This window comes from Dipodomys ordii, unplaced genomic scaffold (genome assembly GCF_000151885.1).
Source record: "Dipodomys ordii isolate 6190 unplaced genomic scaffold, Dord_2.0 Scaffold230, whole genome shotgun sequence".
Lineage (NCBI taxonomy): Eukaryota > Metazoa > Chordata > Mammalia > Rodentia > Heteromyidae > Dipodomys > Dipodomys ordii.
This window is the reverse complement of record NW_012267446.1, coordinates 2835-20869: the sequence shown is the minus strand read 5'-3', so window position 1 is coordinate 20869 and position 18035 is coordinate 2835. Positions and strand designations below refer to the sequence as shown.

At 42.7% G+C, this 18035-nt stretch overlaps 1 protein-coding gene across 1 annotated transcript in view; it reads left to right on the top strand.

Moving 5' to 3' along the window:
* Positions 1–10626, top strand: part of LOC106000608 (vomeronasal type-2 receptor 116-like) — a 12192-nt gene extending 1566 nt beyond the window's left edge. Inside the window, exons 2-6 of the mRNA XM_013035891.1 lie at positions 4164–4452; positions 4830–5639; positions 7029–7256; positions 8271–8394; positions 9710–10626. Of these exons, the coding sequence (XP_012891345.1) occupies positions 4164–4452; positions 4830–5639; positions 7029–7256; positions 8271–8394; positions 9710–10626 (2368 nt within the window). The remainder of the gene's footprint in view (positions 1–4163; positions 4453–4829; positions 5640–7028; positions 7257–8270; positions 8395–9709) is intronic.
* The last annotated feature ends 7409 nt before the right edge of the window (positions 10627–18035 follow it).

The following is an 18035-nucleotide window of genomic DNA, read 5'->3' as shown; positions in this document are numbered from 1 at the left end:
TCTAATTGAGCTGTGTGTGTGTGTGTGTGTGTGTGTGTGTGTGTGTGTGTGTGTGCATGTTCACACATACTCTGATACTCAGGCATCATCTCAAGTCCTGATGGCTGTCCCTTAGCATTTTTTCTGTCATGGCTGGCACTCTACCACTTGACCCACAGCTCTGCACCAGTTTCTGTTGAGTTGCTTGTACATAAGACTGTCACAGACATTCCTGCCCAAAGTGACTACAAAACATAATTCTCCTATATCAGCCTCCTTAGTGGTTATAATTACAGGCCTTAGCCGCCAGTTCCCAATTCATATTTAGTATTACTGACATTCTAGCTGTCAAGCCTGAGAGTTAAATTGTACACAAGGACATCAGCAAACATCCATGAGAGTTGAGATTCTATCAGAATTTCCCCAAAATGATTACAATGAATGCTAGGAGAACTCATTGTTCTGGAACATTCTTCATTCATATTGGCATGTGATACCATCTGGCCTTTGAAATGTCTCAGATTTACACCAGTGGTCTGGCTTTATGCCTGTCTTTCCAGAAATTCCAGGCAGGCTTCAGTGTTCCTGAGTCTGTAGTGACTTCCACAATGTCACCACTAGAGGGAGCACAGGTCTTGAGGGAAGTCCCCTGTGAGGTGATAAACCATTTCAGTACCAGAGAAAACCAAAGGCAATTTTGGTGACAAATACTCTGTGGCTCTAAAAACTTCAAGAGAACTTTAATGACTCGTGGGTCCAAGTATGCCTCCTCCAGGAGGCCTTTGTGAATGGCCTTGTGAGTGGATTCTGCCTAGCAGTGGCAAGATCTGTGTGCTAGAACAGGCGTTAGACACAGCTGTGGACACCAGAACTCTATTACACCTGGAATACCAACCAGCAAGGTCACCAAAACAGATGAAGGTTAATGAAGTTTCCTTCTAAAAGTTGGGACTCTTCACTTGGGATCCTGGACTTTAATCGCAGAAGAAGAAATTTTACACAAATAACAACCTTAAGAAAATGTGGCAGAGCTTTACTGAGTAAGGAAGCAAAAAAACAACCAGGTAGACAAACAGGAAACAGAAAGGCAAAGACACACTCTAACTGAGGAGAGACACACAGCTCTTGGGCTGCCACAGGTATTCAGATAGTAAAGGCAGAAGGTCTGACTTCAAAGTTACACAAACATAGGTCTGTCATCTTTGCACTAATCACTCTTGGTGTTACATTTTCTGATTTTCTGTATGTTTTGGCCATTGTTTCCAGATGATTATCCTTGAGGTAAGGAAGGTGTGCTGTTGTCTATATTTGGGGTAGGACATTGCTTAAGTTTGGGGAAAGCATTTTGGGGGGAAGGCATACACAGTACAAGTCAACTGTTAATTCATATGATGAGAAATGCGTCTTTCGGGAAGAAATTCAACCTGTCATCTCCCTTTGAAGTAAAGATACTAGCCCTGTGTTTCTAAATCACATGTTTCTGAGTTGCCTCCTCTAGGACTCTATTTTTTTTAATTTATCCAGCTTCTTTTTGTGCTCAATGACTTTGTTTCCTTAATCTTAAGATATGTAGATGGATCAATAGCTCTCTATTTGCTGTGAGCCTACAAACCTCATTTTTTACTAATCTATACTACTCCATTTTCCCCTAAATGACTTCGTTCCCTTAACCTTAAGGGAAGTAGATGGACAAGCTTTAAGCTTGAGTTTTTGAGTTCTTGGCATGCATTAACCTTATTAATCATTTTCCTTAGTCTATCCTGCCTGAGTACAGCATCCTCAGTCCACTGCAATCAAGACCAATACAGTGCTAGGTGAGCACTAAGATCAACTCAGGTTGAATGTGGTAGAAGTGCTTTCATGCACCAAGATGCCCACAAACATACACAATTAGTCATAGCAAGAATAGAATACAGATTGTCTGGTGATAGATGACTTTCCCTGGTCCACAGGTCTGCCAGAGGCTGCCCTGGCTATGAAGTCATGGCATAGTTCTACTGCTATCACTTGGCCCACACTAAGCTATGGGACAATATCACCATCTTACTTCCCTGTCTTATCCATGCCAAGTAGGATGGAGATCTATGCTGTGTCACAGCAGCTTGGTAAGGTTTGTAAAGGAAGCCACAGCCAGGCACGGGTGGCTGACACCTATAATACTAGCTATTTAGGAGGCTGAGATCTGAGGACCAGGGTTCAAAGCCAACCCAGGCAGAAAACTCTGTGAGAATTTTATCTCCAATGAAACATCAGAAAGCCAGAAGTGGCGCTGTGCCTCAAGTGCTAGAAAGCTAACCTTGAGCTGAAGAATTTAGGGTCACATCCCAGGCCTAGAGTTCAAGCCCTATAACTGGCAAAAGAAAAAAGGAAGCCACAGGGACATCTTGGTGAATACCACCATCCACTCAGGCCAGCTAGCATCCAGAAAGCCCAAACTGACATGTGGATACACTTAAGCCACACTCTAGCTTATGCTGCTGTAGACCAACGCACACTGGATTCCTAGAGCGACTTCAGTTTCTGCCTGGTGCCATCTTGAGCACTGTCCTTCTAGGGCATTGGTCCCTGAGATGATTCACTGAGCAACAAGACTGGGACTGAGCCAGATAACAACAGAGTCACATAGCCACAGTGCCTTCACCAGGTTAAGTAGGAAGACAGATGTCAGCCTACTCCACCCATGGTGGAAACTGATGGAAATGGCATTTGGCTCTGCCTCAGGGACCTTCCAACACCTCCTGAAAGATTCTAATGGAAGCTGTGGTGCTAGCACCAAACAGTGCCTCTAGTTTATTCTGGATTATTGGTCCAACCATGACATGCCTGACACAGGGTTCTAAGAAAAACCCTGACCCACTCTAATGCCCTCTTCACTAGGAGGTTGTATCCCGTACCTGCTGTCGTTCACAAGATTGGAGGAGGGAGGTTGTAGCAGTGTCTTCCTTCTCTGTCCTAAAACAATTCTAGCGGCACAATCTAAAGGTCTGGACCCAAGAGCAGAGATTATAAGCATTTCCCCAGCACTGGTCTCAGTGGAGGAGATGATGCTGCGATTTAACTTTAATTCTCTCTCTCCCTGCAATGTCAGAGGGTTTCTGCCCATACTGAGCTACTAATGCTCATGATGGGGAGGAACATGGAGATGGCTTCTTCCACCTTTTCTCATACATCCATTTCTGTTGTTTGTTCTACTAGAGAAGTATCTCCCAGTCCACACCCCCTGAATCTCATCTGTTCTTTGTTGGGTGAGGCAATCTTCATGTTCTAGCTTCCTTGGCTGCCATCTTGCTCTGCTTCTAGGAATCCCCTTGAATGAAGAGATACTCTGAGTCAGCTTAGTGTTCCTCTACCACATCAAATGAATTGTATTTCTCTGTTTTTTCTCTTTTTTTGTTCTTTTTTTTTTGCCTGTCATGGGGGCAGAACTCTGGGCCTGGGTGCTGTCCCTCACTTCTTCAGCTCAAGGCTTGTGCTCTACCACTTGAGCCACAGTACCACTTCTGGATTTTTCTGCTTAGGTGGTGTGGGGGAATATAACCCAGAACCTTATGCATAGAAGGCAAGCACTCTACCACTGAGCCACCTTCCCAGCTCTTCTTTGTTTTCTTTACTTTCTTCACAAGGCAAGAATTACTTCTTTGCAGAAGGATGCCTCATTGGCAAAAGTGTGGCAAGCAAGTACAGAGACAAGGCAGCCTGTTTTCCTATTTACTCCTAACACAGCAGGCCCTGCCTCTCTGCTGATATTGGTTGAACTCAGGTGGACAATCTGCTCCCAATTTGAATTGTATTTCTTAGGAATTTCTTCATATGCACAGCTATTTCAAGGTACTCAATGGATTAGTATGTGACCTGGGCATGCACCTATGTTCCAACAGAACGCAGTGTTTTCACATATCCATAGGTGACAGAGAGGAAAAGCCACCTTGCTCATCCCTCCTCCTCTCTCTGAAATTTCAGAAGAATAGTCATCTTGTGTATGCTGATCAAGGCTTGTTCAGGAGCACTCCCAATTCTAAGAACTTGTCCAGCACTCCAAATTATAATGCCCTCCTGTTGGAAGATAGGATCTACACTTACTAGTGTGTGTAGAGTTAAGCATTTGATTCAACAAAGTCAAGAGATTTGCAGTTAATCATTTGTAATACTCCTATACCTACCCACATGTTGTGTCCTCTGTGCAGGATCATTTTAAAGAAATACCAATTGCTTCTCACCCTGCTGCTGGCTGTGGAGGAGATCAACAAGAATCCCCATCTGCTACCCAACATGACTCTGGGATTTGAGATCTATAGTGCACACTACTCAGGTACTGATCTGTTAGAGGATCCCCTCACCTGGCTATCTGGGAAGAATATAAACAACCCTAATTACACCTGCAGAAGAGACAGCAAGGCTATAGCGGCACTCACAGGAACCTCAAGCACATCTGTCCCAATCGGGACTCTGCTGGACGTCTACAACCTTCCACAGGTGAGGCTGGGAGGGGTGGGCAGATGTGAAGCCATGCCCAAATGGCCTCTGTCCTCGATAGTCTGAAGAAGTGGTGTTAGCACAAACCCTTCCAAATGCATGATCTCACAGGGAAAAGACTCCAAAAGTGGGTGGTACATACACATATTCATTGCTGCAAATAAAAGGACAGGTTTTAAGAGAGGAAAGGATGACCCAAAGCTCTGAGCCTTATCCATACATGTCTACAAAGTGCTTGGAACATGGGAGATGACTTTGCAAATGGGACAAGCAAACTTTTGCTTCCACCACTACCAGTTGTTGTATAGTTCACATCAGGACTGAGACTTGCCTATGACCATCCTCTTCCTGGTGTTGTGTTCATTGTTTCCCTGTAGTTCATCTTTGGGTCTTTTGATCCTCTCCTGAGTGACCATGGAAAGTTCGGAACTGTGTATCAGATGGCTGCCAAGGACACGGGTCTAGCCCTGGCCATGGTCTCCTTGATGCTTCATTTTAGCTGGACCTGGGTGGGACTGTTCATCACTGAAGACAACTTTGGTGTGTGGTTCCTCTCAGATTTGAGAAAAGAGATGGGGAAGATAGGAGTCTGTTTTGCCTTTGAGAACATGATCACTTACAATGCCTTGGCAGATTACTCAGATGATCTTTCCATGTATCGCCAGCTAATGGACTCATCAACCAATGTGATTATCATTTATGGGGACAGCAAATTTCTTCTAAGCTTTATTGTTAAATTTGGGCATATTTTAATTACAGGGAAAGTCTGGATCATGAACTCACCCTATGATGATATCACCATTGGTAAAAGATATTTTCTGATCCACTCCTTCCATGCATCTCTCACCTTCTCTCATCATCACAGAAACACTGCTGGGTTCACCAATTTTATTCTGACAGAGACCTTGTCCAAGAACTCAGAAAATAATTCCCTTCCTAGGTCATGGATTCAGTCTGTTTACTGCATCCTGATTAAGTCTGACTGCAGAGACTTGGGGCACTGTTCATACAATGCCACACTGCATTGGTTACTGAGGTATATTTTTGACATGACCATGTCGGACGAGAGTTACAACATCTACAATGCCGTGTATGCCGTGGCCAATGCCCTCCACCAGATGCTCCTTTATCACATGGAAGAGCCACGAGTACACAGTGGGCAACCAAGAGCATTGCTCTCTTTACAGGTAATGGCTTTGCTTTTGGGGTGACCTACCCTAGGCATACAGACTTTCATAGAAGCTTTCATAGCAAATGGAACAATCTGGCTCCATTTTGGAAAATTTAAGAAACAAGGGCTGGGAAGGTGGCTCAGAGAAACAGTGCTTGCCTTGCATGCATGAGGCATTGGGTTTGGTTCCTCAGTACCACCTAAGCAGAAAAAGTTATAAGTGGCACTGTGGCTCAGGTGGTAGAGTGCTAGCCTTGAGCTGAAGAGCTGAAGGACAGCGCCAGTTCAGGGCCCACACATAACAAAAAAAAAGTCTTTTCATAAGCCGGGTGCCAGTGGCTCATGCCTGTAATCCTAGCTACTGAGGAGGCTGAGATCTGAGGATCACAGTTCAAAGCCAGCCCAGGCAGAAAAGTCCATGAGACTCTTACATCCAATTAACCACTAGAAAACTGGAAGTGGCACTGTGGCTCAAGTGGTAGAGCGCTGGCCTTGAGCTGAAGAGCACAGGGACAGAGCCCAGACCCAGAGTTCAAGCCCCACTACCAACAAACAAAAAGAAAAGAAAATTCAAGAGACAGTGGGCCTGTCGTGCTCTCCATGAAATGATTGTAGAGCTATGAAGACAAGCTCTTGAAGATCACTGCATCCATGACAATGAAGTGCTGTGTCTTCTGTCCCCATCCTCATTCTGTGGGGAAAAACCATCCCCATTTCAATAGCATATATCCACATTGTCCTTGTACCTTTTTAAAATAACAGATCAAGGGTGACTAGTTCATGAAAACCTAAGATTGTCTGGACACAAGTGGTTCACACCTGTGGCTCTCTCCTGACTACAATTAACTACCAAAAAGCCACAGGTGGAGCTGTAGTTCAATTGACTGAATGCTTACTATGAAAAGGAAAAAATCACCTCAAGTTGAGTGTCTAGGCCCTGAGGTGGAGCCACAGGACAGGACACACACACACACACACACACACACACACACACACACACACTGAAGTAAGTCTTGCTTAAGGTCATCTTTCGTAGCTGTCATAAACCTTCTATGATTCTACCTAGTTTATTATTTACCTATATTTCAGACTGACTGTCTGATCACAATCATAAAATAATGCAGTTCAGGGAGGCTGTTGAGATATGTCATATTGTAATTCATTATTTGGTTGGATGTGGCTGGAGTTTCATTCCCTTGAAATTGAGTTTCTCCATCCCATCTTGGATAACCAGGCTTTAGAAACTTCTTAACACTTTAGTCTGCTGTTGGCCTGCATTTGATACAGTTGGTCGGATTCCTGTGGTGTGCCTGAATCAGGTGGTGGGAATGAGGAGTAATCCATTGTTCTGGGGTTCTGTGATAACACTGGGAAGCACTTCACCATACTGTAATGTCCCTTTTAGTTGCATCCCTTTTTGAAGAAGATCCAATTTACCAATCCTGTTGGAGACCAAGTGGTTTTGAATGAGGAAAGGAAATTGGAGGCAGCGTATGACATTAAGAGCTTTTGGAATTTTCCAGAAGGTCTGGGACAAAGGGTGAAAGTTGGCGAGTTTTCTCCATTTAGGCCACATGATCAACAACTGATTTTGTTTGAAAATCTGATAGAGTGGCCCATAGGAATTACCAAGGTGGGTCATTTCTGCTTTTTTCCCTCTCTCCTTTTTTAAAAAAATGTATTGTTATTAGGAAGTAGTTGTAGAAAGAGCTTACAATTCCCTAAGTGAAGTTATGAGTACAATGCTTGTAGACAATGTCACCACATCCTTATTTCTCCCCAAAGGTTGGTCATTTCTAGCCATAATGTCATGATCTATGCATAAATATGCAATAAGCTTATCCTGTTTTTGACCATGTCCAATAAAAGTGAGACTCAGGCTCAGTGGTGTACATTTCACAAGGTCTGTTTCTGGAAATTACTTACTAACAGATTCATGAAGGGAATAGGAGAACATATCATTACAATATGTTGTTCTATGTTTGCATATTGAATATCATAAAAGGTGAATGACACCTTTGAATCATCATTCCAGCACTGTGACAAAATATCTGAGGGAATCAAATGAGAAGGCAGAAGGGCTTGCTTTGTTTCTGCCTGGAGATTTCACACCATGGTTGGGTATATGCTGCTTTTGAGTCTGTGTTGAGTTAGGATGTAATGAAAGGAGCATCTGCCAGTGAAGTTCACCCATTTCATGGCAGCTGGGAAGCCAAGAGAGATGTGAATCGCCCTGGGTACAGCAGCAACTCCAAAGTAATTAGCCATGCTTTAGAGTGTGGGTTTGAAGTTTCTCTGAATGATTTTCCTCTCATGCTCTTGTTCATCTGCTCACAGATGAATAAAAGAGAAAACACACCATCACCTGAAATCAAGAATGGGATGCAGGATTAACTTTCATTTCCTAGAATTAACATCCAGCTCTTAAAGGCTCTATGACTTCCCAATAGCATGAGAGCCTGGGTGTCAAGGCCCCAGATGTTCTTCAGGTCATGTTAGATGAAACTCTAAGAAGGCTCAATCAATAATTGGCTCTGTATATATAACGATTATATGTTTTGATGATCTTTTCCCCTAATTCACTGGAGTGTCTGGGATGTCAGGTCAAAGGATGAAGAGTCACTAACCTTCATCTGTCTGTTCTCAGACTCCTCAGTCTGTCTGCACTGAGAGCTGTGGTCCTGGATTCAGGAAGGCTTCTCTGGAGGGAAATGCTACCTGTTGCTTTGACTGCATTCTTTGCCCAGAGAATGAGATTTCTAATGCAACAGGTGAGACTTATAGAGAAATTCCCCATCTCCCTTCCTAACATTCAGGGCAGGAAAATACATGCACCTTCATGCAGAATTCCATGGCTACCATAAACCATACTTCCCCTTAGAAGAAACAACCCACTGCCCCTCCATTACAAATCTGATTGTATTTTCTAATCTATTATAGGCTTCATCTTGAGAATACCCCTGTTCCCCTCTCCTCAGTCATATGTTTTGTATTTAAAGAAAACACACAAAAAAAGAAACAAAATGTCAAGGACCAGTTGTTGCTCTTTGAAATGATATGGAATTGTGGGTCTAACACAGCCTTTCATTACTGTGTGCCCATTGCTGCTCTTTCTAGTTAAATTTTACTTGCTATTTAGCATAACTAATAATACAAGAGGCTTTGTTATGATCACTCCATGTCTGACACTGGCACTACATTGACTAGCAATTACTCAAAATAATTGATTCAGAAGTAGCTTACCATCTCCATTTCATTTCCCTTCTCCCTCCTCCAGCTGATCTTCCCAGACCCTCTCATATCAGTGGAGGAGCATTGTTTTTGACACAGATCAAATACTCAGGAAGTTTGTGTAAGGAGTGTAAGGAGTAGGTTGAGGTTTGGATTAGACCCTCTTGTTAAATTGAAGTGGTTGGGGCTGATTCTATATTTTCCATTATTTCTTGAATGAGTAGCAGAGAGCCAGAGTGGTATGACATGTCAAGAATGCAGCAAATAAGGCTAGGTAATTATATATTACACCTGCAATCCAAGGTACTCAGGAAGTTGAGATTTGAGGATAGAGCTTTGATGCAATAATGGGCAGGAAACTCAATACAAATCCCTTCCACAATTCAGCACTCAATAAGCTGGAATTTGAGCTGTGGCTCAAGTGGTAGAGTGGTAGTTTTGAGCATGAATACTCTGGAAAAATACCCAGGACCAGATTTCAAGCAATGTAGGAAAGACAGAAATAACGAAAGATAGAAAGACAGAAAGACAGGATGGAGGGGAGGAAGGAAGGAAGGAAGGAAGGAAGGAAGGAAGGAAGGAAGGAAGAAAGGAAGGAAGGAAGGAAGGAAAAGAGGGAGAGAAGGAAGGAAGGATATAAACAGAAAAAAGAGAAAGGGAGGAAGGAAAGAAAAAATGTGAGAAAGAAAGAGATTTCACCTGAAGGTATTTTGATATAGAGAGTTTAGTACTTCTTATTGAAAGCAATACAGGTCACCTGGTGAATCAGGGGAAATGAGCTGCTTGAGTGGAGGTGGATGAGAGGAAAGAGAAATTACTGATCACAGACTAATAGTGATTCTCACTCCTCACCAGACATGGAGCAGTGTGTCAGGTGTGCAGATCATCAGTTTGCCAACACCCAGAAAAACCACTGCCTGATGAAAACTGAGAGCTTCCTGGCTTATGAAGACCCCTTGGGCCTGGCTCTGGTCTGCACAGCTCTCTGCTGCTCTGTACTAACAGCTGCTGTTCTTGGGGTGTTTATCAAGCACCAAGACACCCCCATTGTCAAGGCCAATAACCGGGGCCTCAGCTACATCCTGCTCATCTCCCTCACCTGCTGCTTCCTCTGCTCCTTGCTCTTCCTTGGCCGTCCCCACGCAGCCTCCTGCATCCTCCAGCACCCCACATTCGCAGTGGTCTTCACTGTGGCTGTCTCCACGGTCCTGGCCAAGACCATCACTGTGGTTCTGGCCTTCACACTCACTGCTCCAGGGAGAAGCATGAGGCAGTGGCTGGTGTCCCGGGCGCCTAACCTCATCATCCCCATCTGCACACTCATCCAGGTGACTCTCTGTAGCCTCTGGCTGGGAATCTCTCCTCCCTTCATTGACACAGATGCACACTCTGAATATGGCCATGTCATCATCCTGTGCAACAAGGGTTCCCTCACTGCCTTCTACTGTGTCCTGGGATACCTGGGTGCCCTGGCCATGGCCAGCTTCACGGTGGCTTTTCTGGTCAGAAACCTGCCTGACACCTTCAATGAGGCAAAGTTCCTGACATTCAGCATGCTGGTGTTCTGCAGTGTGTGGCTCACCTTCCTGCCTGTCTACCACAGTGCCAAGGGGAAGGTCATGGTGGCTGTGGAGGTCTTCTCCATCTTGGCCTCCAGTGGAGGTCTCCTGGGCTGCATCTTTGCTCCCAAGTGCTACATCATCTTGATAAGACCTGAGAGAAATTCCCTGCACAGGTTTAGGGAGCGACCACCTGGAGGAAATAAATCTTAAGACGAACATAAATGTTGTCTAGAATGCTTACAGGTTCTGAGACAAATCTATACAATTTTGTCAGTCAAAATTAGTTTGACCTGAGGAATTCCTTCAACAAATAAGTTACTCTTACTCATGTTTCTGGTTATGTTAGAGTCAGTGCAAGGTTCCATTTTGACCTCCTAAATTTCCATTTCATTCTGGATATCCTTTGCTTCCTCCAAAGTAATCTGCCTTTCATGCTATCAGTCGTCCATTTGAGTACATTGTCTACTTTGATTCTTCCGTTCCCTATATGTGGGCTATATCACTGCTTGAATATCAGTATATTGCTAAATTCCCTGATATATGAACATTCATCTCAGTGAAAGTTTCCATGCTTTGGTTACAATTTCTTGAGTATATTTTCTGAGATTGTTGTACATTTCTGTTCACATAGTTGCTGTTTTGCAATATTACTGAATGTGTTTTCCTAAGAAACTTCTCTCCTCTCTCTCTGTCTCTTTCCTCTCTCTCTCTCCCTCCACTTCACCTCCCCCTCTCTCTTTCCTCTCTTACTCTCTACCTTTAGAATTTTAGATCAGGATATTAATCAGCACCAATTTCCTATGGGAATCTGTATGTGTACTTTTCCTGGAAAATGGGACAGGGCATCAACGTGACATGCAGAACCACTAGAGGAATAGTTTGATTATTGGTCCTTATTTCTCACTGGAAGTGGAAGGTAGAGAGTGCATGACTGTCTGCGCTGAGCCTTGTCATCTTAGCCCTAAGTATCCTCAATAGCAATAGATAGAAAAAGAAAAAGGATCCCAAAACAGGGGGAAATACCGTGGATCATGCTCAGACTCAATATCTGTCAATGTTCTTTATATAGTACGAGAGAAGGAACAATTCAACCATTCAGAAGACTCCCTGAAGAAATCAGAATCTGTTGCCTGTTTGGTTGGAGTGGTAATTGAGGCTTCATGACTTGCCATTTTTCTTGTGTTTCTATGGCTTGTTCTGCTCACCGGGAAATGGCAACAGAGCAGTCAATGAAAACTCTAGAGAACAGTTCTCAAAATGCTCTAGAAACACTACTGGTAAGCATGCTGAATGGAAAGGGCCCCTTTAGTGGCAGAATACAAGGGAAAGGCTATAAGGGAAAAATTGGGAATCCAGACGTGAAAGAAATTAATGAGGCCAAGAAGGGCCAGATGCTCTTAGTTGGCCAGAGCTAGGGGGTAATTGAGAAGTTTCTGAATTCTGCAGGGAGGTATAGCTCGTCCCTGATGAGAAATAATGACCCGCAGGTGTGATTAACATATGGCATAACTGGGCCTTATCTTTCAAGGCTCTGTAGCCCCAAGAAGCAAGAGGGTTAAGAAGGAGAGTGGAGGGCTGGGAAGGTGGCTCTGTGGTAGAGCGCTTGCCTTGCATGCCTGAGGCCCTGGGTTCGATTCCTCAGCACCACATAAGCAAAAAGAAAAAAAAAGAAGGAGAGTGGGTTGCTGGGTTGTGTTTTTTTTACTAATTCCTAAAAGATATTTATTAGTTTTTGTCACCTTAAAAATGTTTATTGTTATTATAAAGGTGATATACATGGGGGGATACTGTTATACAAGTCAGGTAAAGAATAGATTTCTCTTTGGACAATGTCTCCTCTTTCCCTACACTTTCCCAGTTTGTCCCTCCATTTACACCCACAACTTGTATAGTTCCTTTGCCACATAGTGTCTAGTGAGTACAACTGCTGTATTGGTTCACTCTTTGTCCCTACATTTCCTAATCAAATTGAAAAGGTCTCACCTCTTAATTCTGTCATATTGGAGAAGACACAAACCACAGCAAGGACAAAGCTGAAGGAAGAACTGTGGATCTGAAAAAAAAGAAAAGTTCAGGTGGTAGAAAATCATTGCCTTTTTAAAATCAGGTGTTAAGAAAAATCAAAGCAATGCTTTAGAAAGACTGATTTAACACTGTAATGCTGGAGGGGAGAATGAAATGAGAACAAACTGAAGAATAAGTAAATTTAAGTAGAGATTTTGTATCTTTACATTATTTATTGCAAAGAATAATTGTTTTATATGTAACAGTATTGCAGACTTTGCTAGATTCAGTTAAGTCTAAACTATAAACATACAAATAATTGACTTAAAATGGTACATTTAGGGGAGGATTCTGAGGATATAGATCCTTTGAACAACTAATGAGCAGGATGCTTGATATTGGCTCGGCTGAAAGGCTGAAGAAAAGGAGGTCGTATTCGAGAAAAAACTAGGGGACAGGTTGGGATTGGTCAAGACCTTTTGTATGGTTTGGCCAAAATAATGGTGGTGGTCTCTAAAGCCTTGAGGGAATAGTGTCTGGGCTTAGTTGCTAAGCCTGGAGAGTATCTGGGTCTTTCCCAGGTGAAGGCAAAGATGGGTCTGGAGGTGATGTGTAAAGGGATAATAAAGAAGATGTCCTTTAAATCAAACACTGAAAAGACTCGGGAGTTAGAAATGTGAGAGAGGAGGGTTGGATAAATGGGAACAGATGAGATGACTCTCTAATTAATTTTTCAGAGGTCCTGAAGCAAGCGGTAGGAGCCATTGGGGTTTTTTTAATTCCTAAAATGGGGGTTTGTGGGGAGAGTGAATGGGAATCTGGAGAGAGGCAGAAACAAGCTGAAGGATAATGGGCTTTAGCCCTCAGCGGGTAGCAAGAAACAGGGGATATTCGTTTGGGGTTGAAAAGAAAAAGGATGTGAGAGCTTCAAGAGTAATAAGAACTGGGTCATGGTGGGAGGGAATGGCGGGAGGGGGGTGTTGTGAAGTGTCCCAAACTAAGGGGATTTACTCTTGCAAGGGGAGTTGAGGGAGCAGAAGATTAGGTTTGGGGTGGGGGCTTGTTTGAGTCTGGTTGATCTGAAGGAGAAAACAGTGCTGGATTTTAAGGGTGGATATATAAGGAAATGCTTAATTTATAAAGCGGGTCCCTTCCTAACAACAGCAGAGCATCCTGACGCATAATGCGAAAGGAATGGCTGAGAGTATGTTTCCAAACCCGCAAGGTACAGCAGGAGTGCTGAGCTGCTTAAAAGGAGTTCCTGTAACACACCCCCCTCCCCAGTAACTGTTAAATTGGAGAGGGTGGAAGAACCTCTCCAGGAGGACAGAAGGGACATCAATGCTCCATTGTATAGAAGAAAATCAATATAGCTAGGCAGCGTGGCTCACACCTATAAACCTCTGGTCTTCCAAGGCCCTGAGATCAAATATCAGGACTGGCACAAAACAAAAATAATAATAAAAATAAGTAAAGATAAAAATATGATGATCTCAGTATTTTCACAATAAAGAAAATAAAAAAGTATGATGATCTCTCAGGAAGATGAAGCACTACCGGGGTACAGGTAGCTAACTGAAATGCCTCAATAGTCCAATAGATTATGATGATGATGATGATGATGATGATGATGATGATGATGATGATGATGATGATCATATATTGAGGAGCAGGAGGAGGGGAGGAGGAGGAAGAAGAGGACCATACTTGTATTTACTAAATTCCTATACTACATAGATATTATCTCTTCTGTTATTTGTCTCACCAGCAAAGAACCATTAAAAATGAGGGATTTGGGGTTGGCTCAGTGGTAGAGTGCTCGCCTAACATGCATGAGGCCCTGGGTTCAATACCTTAGCACCTCATAAGCACAAAAAGCCAAAAGTGGCACTGTGGCTCAAGTGGTACAACGATAGTCTTGAGCTGAATAATTGAGGGACAGCACCCAGGCCTAGACATCAGGACCCATGAACAACAAACAAAAAGAGGGATTTATCCCAATCTGCTCAGTTATCATTTTCAGCTAATGTTGAAAAACAGCTTTGAACTACAAGCCTGTATTTTGAGTTATCCATGAATTATATGTGTGTGTGTGTGTGTGTGTGTGTGTGTGTACAAATAATTTTTTGCCTGTCCTGGGGCTTGAATTCAGGGCATGGGCACTGTCCCTGAGCTTCTTTTATTCAATGCTAGTAAGTTACCACCTGAACCACAACTCCACTTCCAGCTACGTTGGTAATACATTGGAGATAAGAGTCTCATGGACTTTCTTGTTTCGACTGACATTGAACCTAGATTCCCTGATCTCACCCTCCTGAGTAGCTAGGATTACAGATGTGAGCCACAGGCTTACAGTGATAATTTTTTAATAATGACAGTTGCTCTACTATACATTACTAAGGACTAAATTCTGATTTGGGAAATTTGGCTCCACGTTGTGGTACAGGGTTTCAATTAAATGCTCTGATCATCACAACACTCTGAGAAGCAAGCTAAGTACAGCAGTAGCACATTGAAGATCACAGGTTCTTTAATATCAGATTAGTTTTGAATTCTAGGAACTGATTTTTTGTGTGCCTATTCTAGAGCTTGAACTTAGGGCTTTGTGCTCTCACTTGGCTTTCTTACTTAAGTTGAAAACTCCACCACTTGAGTCATAGCTTCACTTCTGGCTTTTTGCTAGTTAATTAGAGATCAAAGTCTTATGGACTTTTCTGCCCAGCCTGGCTTGAAGCTGAAATACTCAAATCTCACCCTTCTGAGTAGCTAGTATTGCAGGTGTGAGCCATCAGCACCATGGGTGTATTTTAGACATTTCAAATGGCAGACAGGTCATAAGGTGAGTCTTTCTCATGTGGTGTAATTTATTACTCAGGATTCTGTCAAGAAATAAAAACCCAATTGGTAACTTTAATGGAGAGAGTGGAACATAGAAAATTGGTTGGATGGATGGTGACGTCAGGGCAAATGCAAGATCAGGACAATGCATTCATAAACATATTCATTGAAAGGAACTTCTGACCACCACAGATGGCTTAGATAGTTCTGCTCTGCATTTTCCATAGGGCACTTTGAATCCTCCTGTTCCTCAGGCTGTAGATAAAGGGGTTCAGCACAGGAGTGACCAAGGTGTACATCACTGAGGCCATTGCACATTTCCTTGGAGAATAGGACACTGTTGACTCTAGGTACATACCAATGGCAGTTCCTCCCTGCTAATGTGATTCTCAGAATAGAAGAAATTATTGTATAGTAAGACAAAATGATCCCAGAGATGGAAAAGAAACCCAATAGGGAACCCACAAAATATATGATTAGGTTCTTGATGAGCAGTTCAGACCAGTCAAAGCTAAACACTTGAGAAGGGTCACAATAACAATGAGCAATATCCACATCCTTGAAGCTGCTAAATGCAGAGTGTGCACCTGTGACTCCAAAATGCTAATGAGGAAAGACACCAGAATCAAGAGTGCACAGACATGAGGGTTCATGATGACTGTGTATTTTTAGGGGTTAATAAATGGTCCAAACCTGTCACAGGCCATCACGGTTAGAAGCATTTCATACACATTTCCAAAAATGATAGCAAGAGACATCTTTATGAGGCAGCCCACATAGGAGAAGACTCTGCTGTGACTCTGTAAGTCCATCTGCATCTTAGGGCAATAGTGTTGATGAGACCAATGCCACTTATGGACAGGATGGAGAGAAGTATTTGGGGGTGTTGAGTTGGCAGTCAGAGCTGATGAGCAGGATGATGAGCGGATTTCTAAGCACAGTGATCAGGGACATGTGCAGGAACAGCCCAAAAGGATGGATTGTAATTTTGGATCTGCTGAGAGACTCAGGAAAGGAATTCTATGACATGTTGCTAGGTTTTGTGCTTCTACATTGCTTGGACACCTGATTTTTTTAAGAAAAAGAATATTCACTGGAGAAAAAAATAGAAGACACAACTAAGTACCCACTACTCTGTATGTTTTTTTTCATTCAAGTCATCACAAGTAAAATGTTCTCATTTGAAGTCCACACAACTTCAGCAACATTTTTGGATTCTCATCAGGTAGTTGTAAAAAGGAGTTTAAATTCAGCATGTCATTTATGATACAATGCATCATTTTCAGTGTTGCCCCTTCCATTTTTCTCTCCATCTCTCCAAATCCATCTGTCCTCTTCACAATTGTCCTAGTTTCATACCATATGCATTGAATCCTATGACTGCATTCTCCCTCCTTTCACTCTTCATTTGTCGACCACCACCCCTTGACCTTACCCCATTCCTTGCAAGTGCTAATTTCTGGTGTCCATTTTATTGGACTGCGAGCTTTTTTGCTAAGGAATGACACCACATGAATTCTCCTCTGCTTATATCATACTGTGGTAATTATCTCTGTGTACAAACCTCTTACATGTTTACTTTTATATTTATAAATTAAATCTAACTTCCACAGGTAAGAGAAAACATGTGCTTTGTCTCTCTGGGCCTGACTTACTTCACATAATTTTTTCCAGATCAATCTATTTGCTTGCAAATGTGGTAACATCATTCTTCTTAGTGGATGAATAAAATTCTATGGTGTGTGTGTGTGTGTGTGTGTGTGTGTGTGTGAGTGAGTGAGTGTGTGTGTGTTTGTGACATTTTCTTCATCTATTTGTCCACTGAAGGGCATCCGGACTGTTTCTTGAATTTTTCTTTCTTTTTAAATTATTTTTTTTGGGGGGGAGCGGGTCCGGTCATGGGGCCTGAACTCGGGGCCTAGGCGCTGTACCTCAGCTCTTCAGCTCAAGGCTAGTGCTCTACAACTTAAGCCACAATGCCACTTCTGGCTTTTTTCTTTTTGCTTATGTGGTGCTGAGGAATCGAACCCAGGGCCTCATGCATGCAAGGCAAACACTTTACCACTGAGCCACCTTCCCAGCCTCTTGAATTTTTCTTTTTAATGCCAGTCCTGGATGCTGTCCCTGAGCTTTTTTGCTGAAGGTTCTCACTTCAGCCACAGCTCCACTTCCAACTTTTTTAAATTGTTTTGGTAGTTAATTGGAGATCAGTCTCTCACTGACCTTCCTGTCCTGGTTGCCTTTGAATGGTAATCCTCTGAATTAACCCTCCTGAACAGCTAGTCTTACAGGTGTGAACCATCAGCAGCACCTGGCTTCTACATGTGCTTTATTACCATTGTTCCTTGTAGTAAAAATATACCTGACAGCTCACTATTTTCACATTTTTGTGGGCCCTAGTTAGTGGCATTAAATTCATTTATCTTGTTTTACAACGATAGCTGACATTCATTTCCAGAAATATTTACTCTTCCCAAATTGGAACTATGTACCCATTCTAAAGCTATAAATTTCTCAGTTTACCACATTTAGCAAAGACAATTGTACTAAAAGAAAAGATAAGGAACTAAAGACTAGAAAATTTACAATAATAATAATAATAATAATGTGAAAATGGGGTATATTTAACAGGTTCAGATGTTTACTTTGGCTAACTTTGTTTGAAAACTGCATTGTAAATGAAGAACATAGCTCCTGAGTTTGGGATTGCTCTGTTAGACAGACTCCACAAGACCTTTGCTCTATGTGTGTGGGTCCTGGGGCTTGAACTTAGGGCC